Source organism: Impatiens glandulifera, chromosome 8 (assembly GCF_907164915.1).
Source record: "Impatiens glandulifera chromosome 8, dImpGla2.1, whole genome shotgun sequence".
NCBI classification, from domain to species: domain Eukaryota; kingdom Viridiplantae; phylum Streptophyta; class Magnoliopsida; order Ericales; family Balsaminaceae; genus Impatiens; species Impatiens glandulifera.
The window spans coordinates 1,885,299-1,906,436 of NC_061869.1; the positions used below are offsets into that span (position 1 = coordinate 1,885,299).

A 21,138-nucleotide genomic window follows, 5' to 3' on the forward strand; every position below is an offset into this window, starting at 1 on the left:
CATTAATATTTATTTGAGCTCTCAAATATTTCCATGGTTTTTCTTCCTTATTTCTTTCTACCTTCACTCTTTTCACATTTAGACAAATTTATTATGACGTGAGTATAAAGAAAAAGGAAAAAATGTCATTTAGATAGTATGTAAGTTCATTTCATATTTTTTTTTAAATATATATATTTTTAATTAAATATTTATTTTTACACTCTTTCTTTTTATTAATTAATTAATTAATTATTTTTACTTTTAATTTTATTTCTTATATTATATTTTTGTGAATTTTTTTTTATTTTCTTTAATCAGTCAATTAATCTCTTTACTATTTTTTATTAATTAATTAATTTCTCTTCATTTATTTATTTTCTTCCTTAATTTATTTATAAGTTATTATTTAATATTTTAATTTTATTTCTTTTTACTATTTAGTGTTTTTCTTATATTTTAACATTAATTATTTTAAATTTATTTGATCCCTTTTAAGAGTTAATATTTGAATATTACAGTGATTCATCATTTCAACAACAAAAGATCATTGAATTTTGATAATAATAAATATTAATCTATACTAAGGATTCTTATTATATCGGCAGATTTACTAGGTGTTAAACTTACAAATATCTTGTTTACTTACAAGAATTACGATGAGTGGTCACGTTCTATTGTTCGTGTCCTTACTTCTCGCAGGAAGTTTACTTTTCTTCTTGGTACTAAGGAGAAACTAGTTACAAATCCGGCCAAGATGGAGGATTGGAGGTGTATTCAGGCTTTGCTGGTTTCTTGGGTGATTAATATTATTTCTGATTATCTCAAATCTCAGTCATCGTATTATACTGGAATTTTTTTTCTATGGGATATGTTGAAAAAGCATTTTCAGTTAAGGAATGCCACGAAAAATTCAGCAGTTGAAAAAGGATTTGGTTCTCTATGAACAAATTGCTGCTATGTTGGTCGAGAAGTACATGGGTAAATTACAAGTTACTGGGAGAGAATTACTTGCACAATCCTGATTCTCTTTTCTTTCTTCTCACCTTTATCCTTTTTCCCTTCTGTGACACGTTATTTCTTCTCCAAATCCCTCTCCCAAATTTCTTCTAATAAACACAGTTCTGAACCGCATTTCAGACACTTTGAAATTATATATATATATATATTCTTATTTATAAATTAATAACAATAAAGATATTGTTATGGGATCTAGCAATTGCTTTATGATTACTAAAAATGAGTTGGTTCTATAACAATGAATACAATATATATGGGATCTAGCAATTTGGGTGCTCTCAACAAAATAATATAATTTTTATTGAAGACCGGAAAATGAGTAATTGGAAGAGATTTCGTAATATCTAATATTGTTGCATTTTATTGAATAAGGATGATCATTATTCTTTAACTTATCTTGAGATGAGATTTGAAAGGCTAAACTCTATCTTAACTTTTATTTTTTACAAATTATATATATATATATATATATATATATATATATATATATATATATATAAAAATAGAATGACACTCCTATTAAATTTATGACATTTCTTTTCTTAAAAAATCATTCTCAAATTTAAGCTAACTAATTTAATAGATTATTTATTACAATTATTATTATTGAGATATGTCACTAAATAACTCTGGTTATATATTATTATGTTTTTTATATATCTATATATTGTTTTGAAACATTTTCTTAATAATAATATCTCACTTTAATTTAGAATACTTTTAGTGATAATTGAATATAAAATATTTGATATCTTAAATAACTATATTAAGTTGAAATATCTTATTTATGTTAGTTATGTGAGGGATTTTTAATAAGTTTTATTAAAATTGTGTTTGATAAAAAAAAAATATTTTAAATAATTAATTGAGTTTTAAGTAAAAAAAATTAAAGAAAAAGACATATGAAATGAGCTCTAAGGTTTCAAATATTTTTATTTGGATAACAAATAAATTGACATATATTTATTTCCCTCGAATTTCTTATGACATTTGACTTATTTCTATCCACATTTTCATTTTCATCTCTAACCTTTTAATTTTGCATGTTTCTATTTACACTTTCCCATCTTTTTAATTTAATTATAAATTTCTAAAAATAGCATATAGTTACATCATTTAATTAAGATTGTTTTGCAGCCTTATATTACTGTCATGTAAATAATTTGCTAATATTTTTTTCATATGTAATAGATTAACTATATATATATATAGTAGTGCATATAATACAAGACATTGGGAAAGAACAATGTATAATTAATTACTTACAATTGTTACTGTAAGTCTATAATCAAACAAATTATGACTTAATGATGAAGGCAAGTCATTGCCATTTTTTTAGACAAGTCAATATCAATGCTAATTATTTAGATAAGGTTGATGTGTAAACCAACATTTCTTATCAAAGAAGTTTTCAATATTAGCCAATGGATCAAATGTGCATAAGACAATTAATCTTAAAAATTAAAGATTTCCTCTAGTCTTCATTTGGTCAACATAATTAAACATTTCAAAGGGATATAACAATTTTTATTCATTCATATTTTTGTGAAATTACAAATAAAATATGATGAAATTCATTAAAAATAAATCATTAAATCATATTTTTGCGAAACTTAAAAAAGTACTATGAATTAAGTTATTACAGATATCGTTGTCGTAAATTATTGTTCAAACTATATAAATGATTTTTATAAGATTATATTTTATTTTATTTTGTAATATTGTGATTTTGTTCTGGGAAAACTTTCAATTTATACTACTTTGTTCTATATTCTTTTGATAAGTCTTTTCATTTGTAATACGTCCATGTTGATTTATATTTTATTAATTTTTTTGAAATCAATTAAAAAATTACTCTCTTTTTTAAATGACATGTTATGCTTGTTAATTGTGTTTTGTCAGAGCTAATGAATAAAATATATCAATCAAAATACATGAAAGTTCAATACAATTTTTTTATTCATATTCAAATAAATAAATACGTACAAACTAAACTTGAGTTGATTTAATTAGTTGAAGTTGTTTTTTCCAAAAAAAAAAAATTATTTGAAGTTAGCTAGTTTTTAAACTAAAATCAAATATCATTTAATTCATTTTATTATCCATTATAACTTTATTCAATAATTAAAATATTAAAATATATTTATTTAAAAAAAATTATTATTATAATATATTTTTTTTTAAAAAGTCATTTCAATGTGATATAAATAATATTCGTTTAAACGTCATAACGAAAATACAATAATAAAAAACACACTCAAAATACAAGATTAACTATTTGAAAACAACACTGAAACATAAATAAAAATGTTCACAAACAAACATGTTATAAAATCTAATATTAACGAACTCTGAAGAAAAAAATCAGTGAGTTCATCGATAGCCTCCACCAGTTTTCTAGAAGGGATCTTCCATATTGTCATAATAATAACGTTGTGAATAAATGCAGTGATCGATTGCGACTAGTGAATGTTCTACGATTTCTTTCGAATCAAATAGTTCACTAAAAAATAATTTTGATAGAGACTGAATCAATCCAACAAACTCACAATTTCTTTATCTCAACAACCGACGATTGACTTAAACATCACTCACTCAATGTTTCTAAAATAAACTTTGAATCGTAGACGTCACTCATTTAAAATGTAAAAACAAGTGAGATGTTGTCTCTACCTTTTCACAACATATTTTTTAACGACAAATTATAATGCCTAATATTTTATGTATATATATCATCCTTCGAGCTCCCTAAATTCATTAAACTTCATCCAAAAATTGATTTTCTTTAAAAGAATTAGAATTTATTATTATAATATATTAATACCCTCTACATCTTTATATAAAAAATTTACTCCTCAAACATGAAAATCAACAACATTTTTATAACTAAACCTAAATTTATTTAAATAAATCCTTACCAACCAACGTGTATTATTTTGCTTATACTATTTATTTATTTATTTATTATTATTGCTGTCAGCGTCAATATTATGATTATATTTGACAAATTGTTACAAAAAAAAATAATTGACTTGATGATTCATGTTTATTATTCTCTCCCCTCTCTATTTTTTAAACTTGTAAATCTGTCGATTTTATCAAATTAAGTACAATAAAATAATTTAAAAACTGTACTGGTCAACCTAATAGCCAACAAAGGTGGACTCAATCCACATAATACAAGTTCAGTCGATTTAAGGCCCATCTAATAACTTATTAATTTCGAAAAAATTGTCTGAAAAGAATTTCAAAATTATTCTCATCAGCCCATCTGAATTTCTTGTAAATGGGCTTATCATGTTATAATTGGGCTAAACGAATCAAGCTTAATGGGCTGAACGAGTCGAACTTAATGGGCTGAACGAGTCGAACTTAATGGACTGAACGAGTCGAGCTTAATAGGCTGAACGAGTCAAGCTTAATGGGCTGAACGAGTCGAACTTAATGGGCTGAACGAGTCGAACTTAATGGACTGAACGAGTCGAGCTTAATAGGCTGAACGAGTCAAGCTTAATGGGCTGAACGAGTCGAACTTAATGGGCTGAACGAGTCAAGCTTAATGGGCTGAACGAGTCGGACTTAATGGGCTGAAGGAGTCGGACTTAATGGGCTGAAGGAGTCGAACTTAATGGGCTGAACGAGTCAAGCTTAATGGGCTGAACGAGTTAGTTATTAGTAGATTAAACAAGCTATCATTTATTTGAAAAAAAACAAAAACAAAAAACTTATGGCTAAGATTTTCTTTGTTAATCCCACAGAGTAATTTTTTTAATATTTTTTTTTAAGAATTAATTTTTGGTGACAATTCACTCTCAAACCAAAACCCTGGTGACTGAAATTATTGAGATAATTATTCAAATTTTGTAACACTTCAATATAATAAATAAAGTAAAATAATTAATTGATTTTACCCAGAGTAGTTGGTGGAGGAAATCAGTGACATAACTATAAAAATAAATGAATAAACATAGTATGTTTATTTATTTATTTACTTAGAAAATCCATACCATTCTGTCACACACTTAATTATTATATACCTACCTACCACCCACCCACCCACACCCCTTTCAGATCTTGGAATCAATAATTTAATATTTGCCATATCACAATGTGTACTATTTATTCCATTTATTTATAATTAAATTAATTTTATTTGGTATAACTATATATATATTTTAAACTCTATTGACAAAAGAGTCTAAATTTCATGTATTAGGTAATCTCTATATATGTTTTATTAATTGATGTTTATTATTTTTTTCTAATATTTTTAATACAGATTTATTAAATGATTTTACACATTTAAAAATAAAAACTGTTATTTTTGTTAAAAGTTAATTCACTGTTGATGTATTTTTTTTAGAAGATGAGTAATTATTGTTATTTTAAAAAATGTTTTAATATGAAAAAGTCAAACTAATTAAATTGTGAGGTGATTGTGTAAATAATGATTTCAAGTAGTCTCAATTATAAATAGAAAAAATGGGTCTACAATTGACTTGTCTTCTCGAGAAGGTATGAATTGAGCATTTTGGTATGGTCAAAATTTTAAATTTCATATTTCACATAAGTGACCTCACAATTTTCAAATATAATATAAGAAATTATCATGACTTCATAATCTTGACACTTAGTTTTCTTATAAGATGTTTTTCAAATTTAATAAAAAAAATATCGTCTCAATTTTGTAAACATATAATTCAAATTTGAAAACTGAATTTATTAAGATTACATATTGCTTTAAATAAATGACAACATGAAAAATAAAATTAAAAAGTAAATTCATTTTAACCCCAATAGAAGAGACATGAAACCCGATAAGCGAGCCCCATCATCGAAAATCCTTCGCATCATTTATAAGTGAGATAGTCCACTAAATAATGAAAAGATTCAAAACTTTTCAATTTTAAATTACATTCTAACTAATTTAGACATATCCGAAATGCTCGATCTTGATTAAGAACATTATATGACATGGTCAAAATCTCTCCCATGAACATACAATTGATCAACAAATAAGTTTTAAATTCATTGACTTTAAGACCAAATTGACAATAATCAACTATTTATCTTTAGTCAAAATAACTCCAACGACAACACTATGACTTCTTATTTGTCTAATTCATGATAATATCTTGGCGACTTTAAATAGTTGAGATTTGTAATGGACCCAAATATTTTCTTTGAGAATTGACTTATCTTTAAGAAAGTATAATAGCTCGTATGAATAGATGGTATGATGGTATTTTGGATGATATTTTCTTCACGAACACTTCACATTTATTTTTAACTAATCTTAATGGTATTTTGCAGGTTTAATGTAACTTTTGAGCTCCATGTTTTTTTCCTTCATGCTTTGCACTTATTAGGTATTCATTATTCAAAAAAATTGAGGGTTACATAATATACATATACTATAAATTATCACATATATAAGAAAATATGGAATATAAATTCATGAAAATAGGCAGGGGACAAGATGGCAGAGATCTGCAAAATGATTGGGTGAGAAATGGAGGTTGGGATCTTGTGAAGAACATGGGAGGTGAGCCCCCACTGTCTATTTTGGTCATTTTGTCTTTTCCCTCGTCAAGATATTATTACCAATTTGGTTAATTAATGATCATGCCCACTCAAAGATTCCAATTATTTATTAAATTTATTTTCATCAACTATAAAATTGTATTATTGATTAAAGAAACTATAACACATAAAAAAAATGTTGTAATTAAACACATATTTAGTTAAAGAAATAAATGTTTTATCTTGGTTGTGACATATATATATATAGTTTAGCGTGACTAAAATATGAATTAGTTGATGGGAAGAGATTATGTAATTGATGGTTGTGTGTTTAAGAAATTCTTAATTTTATATGGACCTCTTGTGGGATTAATGTGAAATTATGAAAAAAAAATTGCATTATGGTAAGTCAACATTTTATTTATTATAAAGAGGTGAAATCAACTACTCACTTAGTTTTTCATTTTGTAACTAATATAATTTTCACAAGTATGATTCTAATTCACTACGTGATACCCGAATTAATATTTTGATAGTTATTGTTAAGTTTGATTGAGACGGCTCATATTGCAAAAATACATATCTGGGTTATCATCCCGATTATTTTCTGATTAACTATATAGTTGAAGAGAAATCGTTGAACTTTATTGATCGTAGTTATTCGATTCGTATTATTTATAATGTAATTATTATTATGTTCTCTCGTATTCATTTTTTAAAGTACGAGAGTTATTTGTTTTTTGTACATCTATGAGCTCAATAATATTTTGAGTAATGTATTTGTATTTTTTTTTCTTGTCATTTTTTATAATTGTACTTAAATAATTTTTTTTTTTAACTTTTAATATACATATATCATTTAAAAAATAAAAAAGTTATTTAAATAATTAAATTTAAATTGTAGTTCATGTCAGTTATGAATGGTGTTAACCAGTCCAAAGAATAGTCAAATACTCTTTTTTACTCCATTTATAAGGGTTGCCCTCAATGAACCTGAATTATATTCCAGAAGAAATTATTTTATTTTTTGTGAATACAATACAAAAATTCTAGTGTTATATTTTGATCAATAAGTATAATACAGTATGGTAGTTTAAAGAGGATATTAAATATGTGGTCAAAATTTAATATTCTGTCTGTAATCTCTTAAGAGTTCATATCCATACAATTATATCTAGATCCCTTTCACTCTTATCCTTTCTTGTCCACTCTTTTCATTTTCCCATCCTTAATCCTTTTTTATTAAAGTTTTAAAGTCAAATTATACCTTTAGAGGTCTCATTAAAAAATATTCATTTTTTTAATTTCATTTATCTGAATGTAATGTAACCTAAAATCACTGTGTTTTATATAATAATTAAACTCGTCATTTTTAATATTTTAGAAAGTAAAAGAAAAAAAATATATTATCTTTTATAAATTGTGTATCTGTAAAAACCAAATTAAAATATGCATATATATTAATGTCTAACAAGGTAACAAATCAAAATATTTATATATTAATGTTTAATTAATAAATGAACTTGTACAGCAAATTGTACATTTATACTTACAAAAATAATAATAATTTAATTGTATTTACATATAAACACAGATCACAGGCTGTCCAGGAATAGAGAGAAGGCATATTCGGTCAGGAAATTCGCATCGAAAAAATAAAAATAATAAAAAATAAATATATTTGCTGCACACCGAAAAGATATTGCATAATGTGAAAGGAACATCCTTTGAGATAGACGAATACGATGTCGTTTGTATCTACTACATAGATAAGGTTTCCATATATCTGACGTGTGTACGTGGATAAGATGCTTAGATCTTTTAGTTTTTTTTTGTAAAAAAAAAATATTTTATTAATTAAACAACACAACTAAAATTATATATTATTTATTATAAATTATTAAAATTAAGCAAAAACTGACTACAATAATAAAAAATAAGGAAATCAAATTAACTACAGATTTGTCTTAATTTTTTTTATTTATTTTTTTTCTAAAAATAAATTATTATATTAATAAATTACTAATTACTTAAACACAACCAACAAAAATATGCCCAAGAAAATAAAAAATATCTGAAAACATTACATTTGTCTTAATCTATTCTCTATTCGGAATATTAATGAAATATTTATTTAAATAAAATTAATCATTAATTTTTTTAAACTATATTTGTTGAACAAATAAAGTTATATATATTTTTAAATTTAGGGAGGTAACACTCCACGCTTATATAAATCTCCACTTCAATAATTTAAGACGTTTTTAATAAAAATTGAACTGTAATCTTTACGTGGTCAAAAACAAAACAAAAATTAAAAACAATAATCTAATAATAATGTCGGTGGATTGATGAGATTAGAAACAAAATATTTTTATTATTCTAAATTACACCCAAATCTATTAAACATTGAAGATCATGTTAATATATGAATAAAATTATTCTTAAATTAAAAAACAAAATATGATCATGTGATAAGAATTACAGGTATTAAAATCGTAAGCATTAAAATAGGGTAATACATGTGAACACGTGAAAGTGATAACTTATGATTGAATACTACGTCGTTTCTTTCTTTAGCCAAGTTAATTAAGGTTTCACGCATCTGACGTGGATCGGTGCTGGATATTTTATCTTTATCTTTTTTTTTGGTCTTCAAGTTTTACACTCACCTTTGCTTAATTAATATAATATATATAGTCATTTAATTTAACCGTTCACATAATATATATATACTTTAATTAGCTAAGCCTAAGATAAATCAATAATAATATATACTTTCATATTTGGTTTTTTTTGGTTTTATCATTTTCTTACCATAAAAGAACCTATTTGATAACAAAATTTAAACCTTGATGTTTATTGACAACATATTTTTTATTTTTTTTTTCTATCCATTGAATTATAAATAATTAAATAAAATAATAATTTTAGTATTTTGATAAAAACAAAACTAGTTAACTAACAAAAATAAGATAAAAAATATTTTAAAAATCCAAAAACCTCCAGTATTAATTGAGAGATACTAGTAAAAAAAACTATTTAAAAAAGGAAAGATATATTATTATTAATTTTTGTTTTAATATTAATTAAACTTCTATTTGTACCTACCGAATATCTTTTATAAGAAATTGAATAATATGTGACAATTTATTTTAGAAAATTTGATTTAAAATATAATACAACTTTATACAAGATAAGAACGATAAAGATCATGTAATAAAAAGGAATTTAGAAATAAATAAATGAATCTTTTTTCTGCCCTGTCTAATTGTATATAGTAAAAATTTGAGGGACTGAGTTTTTTTTTTTTTTTTTTATGTTTATTTTTGATGTATTTTTACTTTTTACTGTTTAATTATAAAATAAAAGAAAAATAAAATAAAATAAATGATTCCGAAAACCAAGGAAAGCACCGTTTCTAAATGTTATCCATTTATCTATTAAAATAATCTTATTTATTGGGGGTGAGAAAATCTTATCCATACCATTTGCAAGAAATAAGGCAGATAATTTTTTTCTTATCCAAATCAAACTAATTATCGTTAGGTTTAGAATTATTTAAATAAATTTGACATAATTATTTTATAATTATATATTAATATTAAAATTATTATCTATCATTACCTTTCAAATAACTCAAGTCATATACTTGGTATATATTAGAACAAGATATCCAAAACCATTAAAATCTAAATATTTATATAATTTCCTATTTAATTTGTTAGATTTAATTTTCCTCATTTTTTTTTTTATATTTTATTTGACAATAACTACAGCCCATATGTAGCCTTTTGTACGTTAGTATATCAATATCAAACACTATTTCTCTATCAGTGTAAGTTCTCTGTATAATATATATATATATATGTAAGTCATGGCGCAAATACTCATCTTCTTGGTGTTCTTTCCAACGTCGAAAACTCTTCAATTATAGAGAGAGAGAGAGAGAGAATAGAGGCTAAAGCTAGCTCCTTCGTTCTTCGTCTTTTCTGGGTTTTTCTTTTTGTTTACAGTAGTAATCTTTGCTGCTGAGAGCTCCGGCGCCGACAGCAATGGGGGATACAATTCTATCAGATCTATGGACGGAGATATTGATTCCGGTTTGTGCTGTTATCGGAATCGCCTTCTCTTTCTTCCAGTATGTTATTGTCTCTAAAGTCAAGCTCTCTCCCGACAGTCCTGCCAACAACGGCAAAAACGGTTATTCTGAGTCTTTGATTGAGGAGGAGGAAGGGCTTAACGACCATAACATCGTCCGTAAATGCGCCGAAATTCAGAATGCTATATCTGAAGGTAAGGACATGTTTAGGCTCAGATCTTATGACTTGGGAAAAAGAATATTTTGATGGGTTTTATTGTGTTATGAAGCTTATTTAAAACTACCCATGTCTCTTTTTATGCTTAAACTGTTGTTTTTCCTGGTTTCTAATTTTATAGGGGCAACTTCCTTCCTTTACACTGAGTATCAGTATGTTGGGATTTTCATGGTTCCTTTTGCTGTATTGATCTTCCTTTTCCTTGGTTCTGTGGATGGATTCAGTACAAAGAACAAGGCTTGTACATATGACAGTAGCAGAACATGCAAGCCTGCTCTTGCTACTGCTCTGTTTAGCACCATAGCCTTTGTACTTGGTGGGATCACTTCATTGATTTCTGGGTTTCTTGGAATGAAAATTGCTACTTATGCAAATGCAAGGACGACATTGGAAGCAAGGAAGGGTGTTGGAAAGGCTTTTATTGTTGCTTTTAGGTCGGGTGCTGTCATGGGTTTCCTCCTTGCAGCCAATGGTCTTCTAGTGTTGTATATTACTATCAATGTATTCAAAGTCTATTATGGTGATGATTGGGAAGGACTGTTTGAGGCTATAACTGGGTATGGTCTTGGTGGTTCAGCAATGGCACTTTTTGGAAGAGTTGGTGGTGGTATCTATACAAAAGCTGCTGATGTTGGTGCTGATCTTGTGGGTAAAATTGAGAGGAACATTCCTGAAGATGACCCCAGAAACCCAGCTGTAAGGAGGAATTTACATTTCTAGTAAAGAAAAGTTTTTTTTTTTTACTTTTGCTTAAGTTTCTATGTACATTTTTTTCAGGTTATAGCAGATAATGTTGGTGATAATGTTGGAGATATTGCTGGGATGGGGTCTGATCTGTTTGGGTCATATGCAGAAGCATCCTGTGCTGCTCTTGTTGTTGCTTCGATCTCCTCTTTTGGCATTGATCACGACTTTACTGGAATGTTATATCCTCTTCTAGTCAGTTCTATTGGTATTGTTGTTTGCTTGATAACAACACTTTTTGCTACTGATTTCTACGAAATCAAAGCTGTACAAGACATTGAGCCTACTTTGAAGAGACAACTGGTTATCTCAACTATATTGATGACCATTGGCATTGCTGTTGTTAGTTGGATTGCCCTTCCATCTTCCTTCACTATCTTTAACTTTGGTGTCCAGAAAGAAGTAAAGAACTGGTGAGTCCTCCTATACGGTCTAGGTTGCTAAGTCTCTTCAAGTATCTAATATTCACTTCATTTGCAGGCAACTATTTTTATGTGTTGGTGTTGGATTATGGGCTGGGCTTATAATTGGGTTTGTAACCGAGTACTACACAAGCAATGCTTACAGGTGCGTGACTCCGTTTTTGTATCGTGCAATATCCTATTTTTATTGTTCTTGATTACAAATAACAAGCTCTGTTGTTATTTTTGTTTAATCTCAGCCCTGTGCAAGATGTTGCTGATTCTTGCCGAACTGGAGCTGCTACAAATATTATATTTGGCCTTGCTTTGGGATACAAATCGGTCATCATTCCTATATTTGCTATTGCAGCCAGCATTTTTGTTAGTTTTAGCTTTGCTGCTATGTATGGTATTGCAATGTCTGCCCTTGGGATGTTGAGCACTATAGCTACTGGTTTAGCAATTGATGCATATGGCCCAATTAGTGATAATGCTGGAGGTATTGCTGAAATGGCTGGCATGAGCCACAGAATCAGAGAAAGGACTGATGCCCTGGATGCTGCTGGGAACACCACTGCTGCAATAGGAAAGGTATTAATCAGCCTATTTGGAAATTTATATTTTGTCACAATCCCATTGGAACTTTGTCAAAGTTAAAATTGAAAGTTTTTTTGGTTATTTGTTTGTTATAAATTTAATTGGCTTATCATGATTAAGATATTTTCCGAATAATGATCACGTTGAAAAGATGGTATACAGAACAGATAATTATATGTGTAATTGCTTTCAACCTTTTGATCTATAAGAAATGAACGCTTTCTAGCATCTGTCATTTTCAATTCTATTTGGCTAGCAACCATAACTGGATTGATTCTCAGCCCAAAATGATATTTTGATAATGACCTTTATGGAAAGTGCTATTTTGTCACAATCACATTTAAAAATATATCGATTATGTAATATAGATCATGCTATAAAATATTTTTTTGAAGACAAATTTTTCCACTTTGACCAATTGGATACCAAAATGAAATTAATATAATCATTTTGTCACGGCTTTAGTAATGTTTAATGGTTTGCCTATTGTTAAAACAACCTTTACTAGTGGTTGGATTTACATTATATTTCTGGCCATTGTACACACAGGGTTTTGCTATTGGGTCTGCTGCTCTTGTTTCCTTGGCTCTGTTTGGTGCCTTTGTGAGCAGAGCATCAATTTCCAATGTTGATGTGTTGACTCCAAAGGTTTTCATTGGTTTGTTAGTGGGTGCAATGCTTCCTTACTGGTTCTCAGCAATGACAATGAAGAGTGTAGGTAGTGCGGCTCTTAAGATGGTAGAGGAAGTGCGTAGGCAATTTAACACCATCCCTGGTCTAATGGAAGGCACTGCCAAGCCTGATTATGCCACCTGTGTTAAGATCTCCACAGATGCATCCATCAAGGAGATGATTCCTCCTGGTGCTCTTGTCATGCTTACTCCCCTCATCGTCGGAACTCTCTTTGGTGTTGAAACGTTATCGGGTGTTCTTGCTGGCTCTCTTGTTTCGGGTGTTCAGGTAAATAAATTACAGAGTAAATTCTGTGAATTTTTATGCTACACTTCTTCTAGGATGAACTGTTGCTCTAAATTGGATAGGGTGTCTGTTGTTTAAGGATGAATTTGACTTGGGGATGCCAATGGGTACCCTTTTAAGTCTTTTTACCAAAATAACCCACTTTTTTCATATCCTCAACATGAACAAGGTTATGGGCACTTATTGCCATCCGTAGTTTGGCTCATTCGAAATGGAATTGTTGCTAGCCAGCACTAGCCATTGACGAGTGTGTGTATATAACACAAACTATGTTTAACTTGTTTCATATAAAGTTGATGACAATTTTCATATATTCATTCTTTAGATTGCCATTTCTGCATCAAACACGGGTGGTGCTTGGGATAACGCCAAGAAGTATATCGAGGTAAAAAAATAATACAAGTTTTGTATTCTTAAAACTATAACAATAACTAATTGCAAATGATTACTAATTTTGGCTAAATTCACAGGCCGGTGCTTCAGCACATGCAAAGACTCTTGGTCCTAAAGGATCTGATCCACACAAAGCAGCAGTTATCGGTGACACTGTCGGAGATCCCCTCAAGGATACTTCAGGACCATCGCTCAACATCCTCATCAAGCTTATGGCAGTGGAATCGCTTGTATTTGCTCCTTTCTTTGCTACCCATGGTGGGATTCTGTTCAAGATCTTCTAAAATATGAGATGAGAGAAAAATATTTAGAATGAATCTCTAAAGATGAGTTGATGTTTGTAAGTTACTTGAGATTCTTACCTCTATTTGTCATGTTTTTTCTTTTTGTCAGATCCTTCTATTAGTCAGTCAGTCCCCTTGTTCTAACTTCTGCATAATTTCTTGTCGGGTCTGATATTGAGAATTAAATCACTTTAGGTTTGGTTTACATATTGGCAAAGTTAATTATGATTTATTCACTCAAATTTTGCAAGGTTACCTTGGATGCTATTTTATTATTCATTCAAATAAATTTATTCTACCTAAATATAAAAATATTATTTATTATATCTCAAATAACAATAAATTATGTAATGTATAAAATAAATTATTTTTATTTTATTTTTTTTATAAAATTTTAATTTAAAATAACCAAATATCAAAAAAATAATATGTCAGACTAAACAGAACCCTCTCTTTCGTGGATGTTAGATTGATTATTTATGAGGGTGAATAATAGAGAAATAAGAAAATAGCGTGAATATGATTATTGGCCAGATTCTTTCAACCTAAGATTTGAGTTAAATGTCAATGGCACTCTGACCCAAAACAAAACAAAACAAAAAATGTGTACTGCGACGATCGAGAATACGTTGCACCTCTACGATTCAATTCGACTTAATAAGTTTTCGGGATTGAATTTGATTAAGATAGATTCGAAAGACAACCTTCATTAGTCGTAAATAAGTCACCCGTCAATCCTTGTTCATGTATTTGCACTTTGCTCTATCTTAATGATTATATAAAACTTATTTTCTTGTAAATTTGCAATCTTCACAATGACTTATTATTTTTTTGATATATATATATATATATATATATATATATATATATATATATATATATATATATATATATATATTTTTGGAAAAAGTACATGTATACTTAAAAATAAATGATGAAAATCGATTAAAACATATAAAAATAGAAATAGAAAAATAAAAAATAAAATAAAATAAAAAACGTTACTTATACATTATCTTACTTGTAATATTATTATAATTTAAATAACATTTTTTTTTGTAACACAAATGTATTTTTAATAAAAATCATATATAATCAAATATCAAACAAAATAATATATTTTTATTGAATTGCATGCAGTTACCATTTTAACACTTTTGTCAGATAAATTATTTTTATTTTATTTTATTTTATAAGATTAAAAATTTAAATATAAAATATTAATGTAATTCAAATAACATTTTTTATAATAAAAATTATATATAACATAATATCAAACAAGATAATATCTTTTAACTCAATTTTATTCCGTCATTTAATTTGATTTTAAAGTGCCCAGAGCTACTAAATATAAGTAATTTTGGGTTGTATGCTTTTTTCATCTGAAATAATATCAGAAAATTATGTAATAATTGCTAAAAAAATCATATCTATACCAATTGGCTTAAAATTATGTTAATTTGAAACACTCCTGGAGTATTTGAATAAAAAATCATTAAATAAATATTTAATTCAAAATAATTTTTTAAAACAAAAGTTAATTAGATATATATTTAAATTATCTTAATAAATTTCTGAATCAACAATGTTATAATTTTTACAATAATTCTATAATTTCTAAAAATATTTTAAATTTTTTATTATCCGAAATTCGTTTCTTGATAATATAACACTCTTTTAAGATTTAATGTATAATTTTAAGAAATTTGATAAAAGAACCATAATAATGACATTAATTGGGAAAATGATCTAAGCCTAATAAAAATGACAACATCTTAATTTTCGGAAGACTGTTGTTATTAAGATAGAGAGATTTTGTATAAACGACAACTTCTTAATTTTCGGACGAAAATACCGCCTTAAGATTTAATGTATAATTTTAAGAGAAATTTGATGAAAGGAACATAATAATGACATTAATTGGGAAAATGATCTGAACCTAATAAAAATGACAACTTCTTAATTTTCGGAGGATTGTTGTTATTAAGATAGAGAAATTTTGTATAAATGACAACTTCTTAATTTTCAGACGAAAATACCACTCCTTAAGATTTAATGTATAATTTTAAGAGAAATTTGATGAAAGGACCATAATAATGACATTAATTGGAAAAATGATCTGAGCCTAATAAAAATGACAACTTCTTAATTGTTATTAAGATAGAGAGATTTTGTATAAATGACAACTTCTTAATTTTTGGACGAAAATACCACGCCGCGTCACGCAAACCCTAATTCGTCAAGTGCGCCGTCATGTGGTACGTCAGTGTCGTGTAACCGTCATCGTGATGAATGGCGGAGCCACTTAGCCCAGGGTAGAATTTTAAAATAGTTTATATATATATATATATTTATATTTAACAAATATAGTTGGTCCACTTGGCTTTTGGAGGTAAGGTGATCAAACCTGGCCTCCTCCTTCGTTTTATATATAAAATCATTTAAATTATATAATAGTGTTATTAATTCTTTTAAAACTATATTTATATGTTAATTATTTTTAATATAATTAATAATACAAATTAGATAAAAGTTTAAATAATAATTTATATAAAGGTAAAATATTTTTTTATATTTTTTAATTTTAAAATATTTTAAAATTTTATATAGATTGATATATTATTTATTCTTTTAAAACGAATTATATATATTAATATTATGTAATTTTCTTCTCAAGTGTATATTAATTTAATAATCTGTTTTTGTTATGATATTGTATTTTTGTTATTATTTTCATATTTTTTTTCGTTTTTTTATATTCTCACATAATTAAGCTTTACTAATTAAATTTTCATATTTTTTTCTTTATATATATATATATATATATATATATATATTTAGTTTTTATTTATTTAAAATTTAATTAATTTAACTATTCACATTTTTAAATCTAATTTTTTTAACTATATAGTTTTAAATTTATATTTTTTTTTAAATCGAGTATTCTTATATTTGATTAGATTTCGTATATTTATTTTATTTTAGTAAGGTATTCGTGGAACGATTTGATTAATATTTTCATTTATTACTCGTATTAATATAATACCTATAATATTTTCAGCGAGCCTAGTGAATTTTTTTTTCCTGGATTCGCCCTTGATCGTTACGAATTAGGGTTGTATCGTGTTAGGATTTCTAAATCAACCATGTTATAATTTTTACAATAATTCTAAAATTTCTAATAATATTTTAAATCTTTTATTATTCGAAATTTGTTTCTCTACAACCAAACAATCTATTAAGATTTAATGTATAATTTTAATGGAAATTTGATGGAATTACCATAATTATGACATTAATTGAAAAAATGCCTGTCTCTAACAAAATTGGTATAAATAACAACTTCTTAATTTTCGACGAAAGATCACACGACGCGAACCCTAATTTGTCGAGTACGCCGTCGTGAGACACGTTAGTGCCGTCGTGTGATGCAACCACGAATTAGGGTTCTTTCGCGTTATTTTCGTCCTAACACATGTGATCGCGACAATAAATTTTTTAATATCCTATAGTATTATATTAGGGACAATAAATCACCATAATCTTGTTACATATCAAGTTAAGCTTCCAATTATCTCTCATCGATCACCATTTCTTGCTAAGTTCTACAAAATCTCTCTATCTTGATCTGTGATTGAGCTTCTGGTTCGCTATGATTCTCCCTAGATCTATCCAACCTTCTTCAATAGTTTCCCGCTCTTCTTTTCCACACTATCGTTACTCTTCTCAGGCCGCCGTCGTCGTCAACTCTCGTCCACCACAGCTTCAATTTATCCCTCCTTGCGTTGCCGCCGTAAACTATCGCGTCCACCAACGTAATAGTTTCATTGTTCAATATATGGATGCTGCGCAGCAGCCCTACGACTACGAGGAGTCAAGAACGTCGTCCGACTCTCTCAAGGTTGGCATTATCGGCTTTGGAAACTTCGGACAGTTCCTCGCTAAAGCGTTTGTTCAGCAGGGACATACGGTGCTGGCTTACTCCCGATCAAACTACAGAGAAGTTGCAACTGAAATAGGCGTCTCTTTCTTCAACGATGCTGACGATCTATTCAAAGAACAGCCTGAGGTAATTATCTTATCAACCTCTATCATTTCGACAGAGAAAGTCCTTCGATCATTGCCTCTTCATAGACTAAACTCAAACACTCTATTCGTTGATGTATTATCTGTTAAAGAATTTCCAAGGAACTTGTTCCTGAAAGTATTACCATCTCATTTTGATATTTTATGTACTCATCCAATGTTTGGACCTGAGAGTGGGAAAAATGGTTGGACTGGTCTCAAATTTATGTTTGATAAAGTGAGAATTCTGAATGAGGAGAGGGTTGATAGGTTTCTAGACGTTTTCGTGAATGAAGGTTGTGAGATGGTCGAAATGACATGTGAAGAGCATGATGTGCATTCTAATTCGCAATTCTTAACTCATACAGTGGGAAGGATGCTGATGGAAATTGGAGTTGAGAGTACTCCAATTAACACTAAAGGTTACGAGGCTTTGTTGAATTTGGTGGATAATACTTCTAGTGATAGTTTTGATCTGTATGTTGGGCTGTTTTTATACAATAAGAATGCTGTTAAGCTGCTGGATGAAATTGAAGTGGCACATAAGTCGTTGAAGAAAAAAATTAATGAGCATGTTGATTCTTGCCGAACTGGAGCTGCTACAAGTATGATATTTGGCCTTCCTTTGGGATACAAATCGGCTATCATTCCTATATTTGCTATTGCAGCCAGCATTTTTGTTAGTTTTAGCTTTGCTGCTATGTATGGTATTGACATGTCTGCTCTTGGGATGTTGAGCACTATAGCTACTGGTTTGGCAATTTCTGAAATGGCTGGCATGAGCCACATAACCAGAGAAAGGACTGATGCCCTGGATGCTGCTGCTGGGAACACCACTGCGACAATAGGAAAGGTATTCATGAGCCTATTTCGAAACTTATATACCATTGGAAGATTATCAAAGTTAAAATTGAATGTTTGGTATAACTTATAAGATTTATTATTAAAACAACTTTTTCTAGTGGCTTGATTTACATTATATTTCTGGCCATTGTACACACAGGGTTTTGCTATTGGGTCTGTTGCTCTTGTTTCCTTGGCTCTGTTTGGTGCCTTTGTGAGCAGAGCATCAATTTCCAATGTTGTTGATGTGTTGACTCCAAAGGTTTTCATTGGTTTGTTAGTGGGTGCAATGCTTCCTTACTGGTTCTCAGCCATGACAATGAAGATTGCAGGTAGTGCGGCTCTTAAGATGGTAGAGGAAGTGCGTAGGCAATTTAACACCATCCCTGGTCTATTGGAAGGCACTGCCAAGCCTGATTATGTCACCTGTGTTAAGATCTCCACAGATGCATCCATCAAGGAGATGATTCCTCCTTGTGCTCTTGTCATACTCACTCCCCTCATCGTAGGAACTCTCTTTGGCGTTGAAACGTTATCGGGTGTTCTTGCTGGCTCTCTTGTTTCGGGTGTTCAGGTAAATTTTTATGCTACACGGATGAACTATTGCTCTAAAATGGATAGGGTGTCTGTTGTTTAAGGATGAATTTGACTTAGAGATCCCAATGGGTACCTTTTTAGGCCTTTTACCAAAATAACCACTTTTTCATATCCACAACATGAAAAAGGTTATGAATCCGAAGTCATTAGTTTTTTCATTATTTGTTCTAATTACTTGATGAAAGTTTTCATGTATTCATTCTTTAGATTGCCATTTCTGCATCAAACACTAGTGGTGCTTGGGATATCGCCAAGAAGTATATCGAGGTAAAAAAATAATACAAACTTTCTATTCTCAAAACTATAAAAATAACTAATTGCAAATGATACTAATTGACAGGCTGGTGCTTCAGCTCACAAAGGAGCAGGAGCAGGTATCGGTGACACTGTTGGAGATCCACTAAAGGAGAGAGGTTGAGTTCTCAACATGACATTAAGTTACCTGAGATTCTTACTCTCTATTTGTCGATTATTTCGATGCTACCCATACAGGCATTGCTACCCATAAAGCATTGCTACCCATACAGGCAATGTCTGTATGTATTTGTTGATTTTTTTCTCCTTGTATATGTGTCTGTGCCTTAGTGGATATAGGCACTACCTAAATGGTCAGGTAGCATCGAACTAATCCTATTTGTCATGTTTTTTTTTTCTCGTCAGATCCTACTATTAGTTTGTCATTGCCCTTCTTCTAACTTATGCATTATTTCTTTTTGAGTGGGTCTGATATTGAGAGTTAAATCACTTTTAGGTTTGGTTACATGTATCATTGGCAATGTTAATTATGATTTATTCACTCAAATTTTACAAGTTATCTTTGAATGTTGTTTTATTATTCATTATATATGCCAAATCTATTCATTATTCAAATAAATTCATTATACCTAACTTCACATTGAATTAAGAATAAGGTCAATCATAATTAGAATTTCCAAATTAATTTCGTTGTATTATAGAATATGTAAATACTGATTTAATTATGCCTAAAGATGTGGAATTGGGAAAAAAATTTAGCCACCATAGTTTTTGATTTTTCATTTCAAATATATATGTCAGAAAATTCTATAATAATTAGTTAAATTTTGTTAAAAATATTATATCTAGAATAAGTAAAAAAATCTCTATTATGCCAAATACTTTTTTTGAGTCTGGTTTGAATAAAAAAACCATTAAAAAATATTATTAAATATTTCATACAAAATAATATTTTGAAACAGAAGATGGTTTAGATATATATTTAAATTTTGGTAATATATTTTAAATTAACTTGTTTAATAACAGGATGTTATAATTTTTACAATGATTCTGAAATTTCTGATAAAATATATTTTTTAACATTATAGTCAAAAGTATATATTTATTATGAGTTTTATAATCTATTGCACATCTTTTGAT

The 21,138-nt window shown here is 28.3% G+C and overlaps 1 protein-coding gene across 2 annotated transcripts; it reads left to right on the top strand.

Annotated features, from left to right (window-relative positions):
- The first annotated feature begins 10,422 nt into the window (after positions 1–10,422).
- Positions 10,423–20,176, top strand: LOC124911605 (pyrophosphate-energized vacuolar membrane proton pump-like). Of its 2 annotated transcripts, none has more exons than XM_047452108.1 (8): positions 10,423–10,818; positions 10,963–11,537; positions 11,619–11,998; positions 12,066–12,152; positions 12,247–12,577; positions 13,133–13,543; positions 13,887–13,946; positions 20,084–20,176. In XM_047452108.1, the coding sequence occupies exons 1-8, from the start codon at positions 10,578–10,580 to the stop codon at positions 20,159–20,161; spliced, it is 2,163 nt and encodes a 720-aa protein (XP_047308064.1). In that variant the 5' UTR covers positions 10,423–10,577; the 3' UTR covers positions 20,162–20,176. The 2 variants fall into 2 exon arrangements, with proteins under 2 accessions (XP_047308064.1, XP_047308063.1); XM_047452107.1 differs by lacking the exon at positions 20,084–20,176 and adding an exon at positions 14,032–14,441 and having other exon boundaries at positions 10,424–10,818.
- Positions 20,177–21,138: the final 962 nt, after the last annotated feature.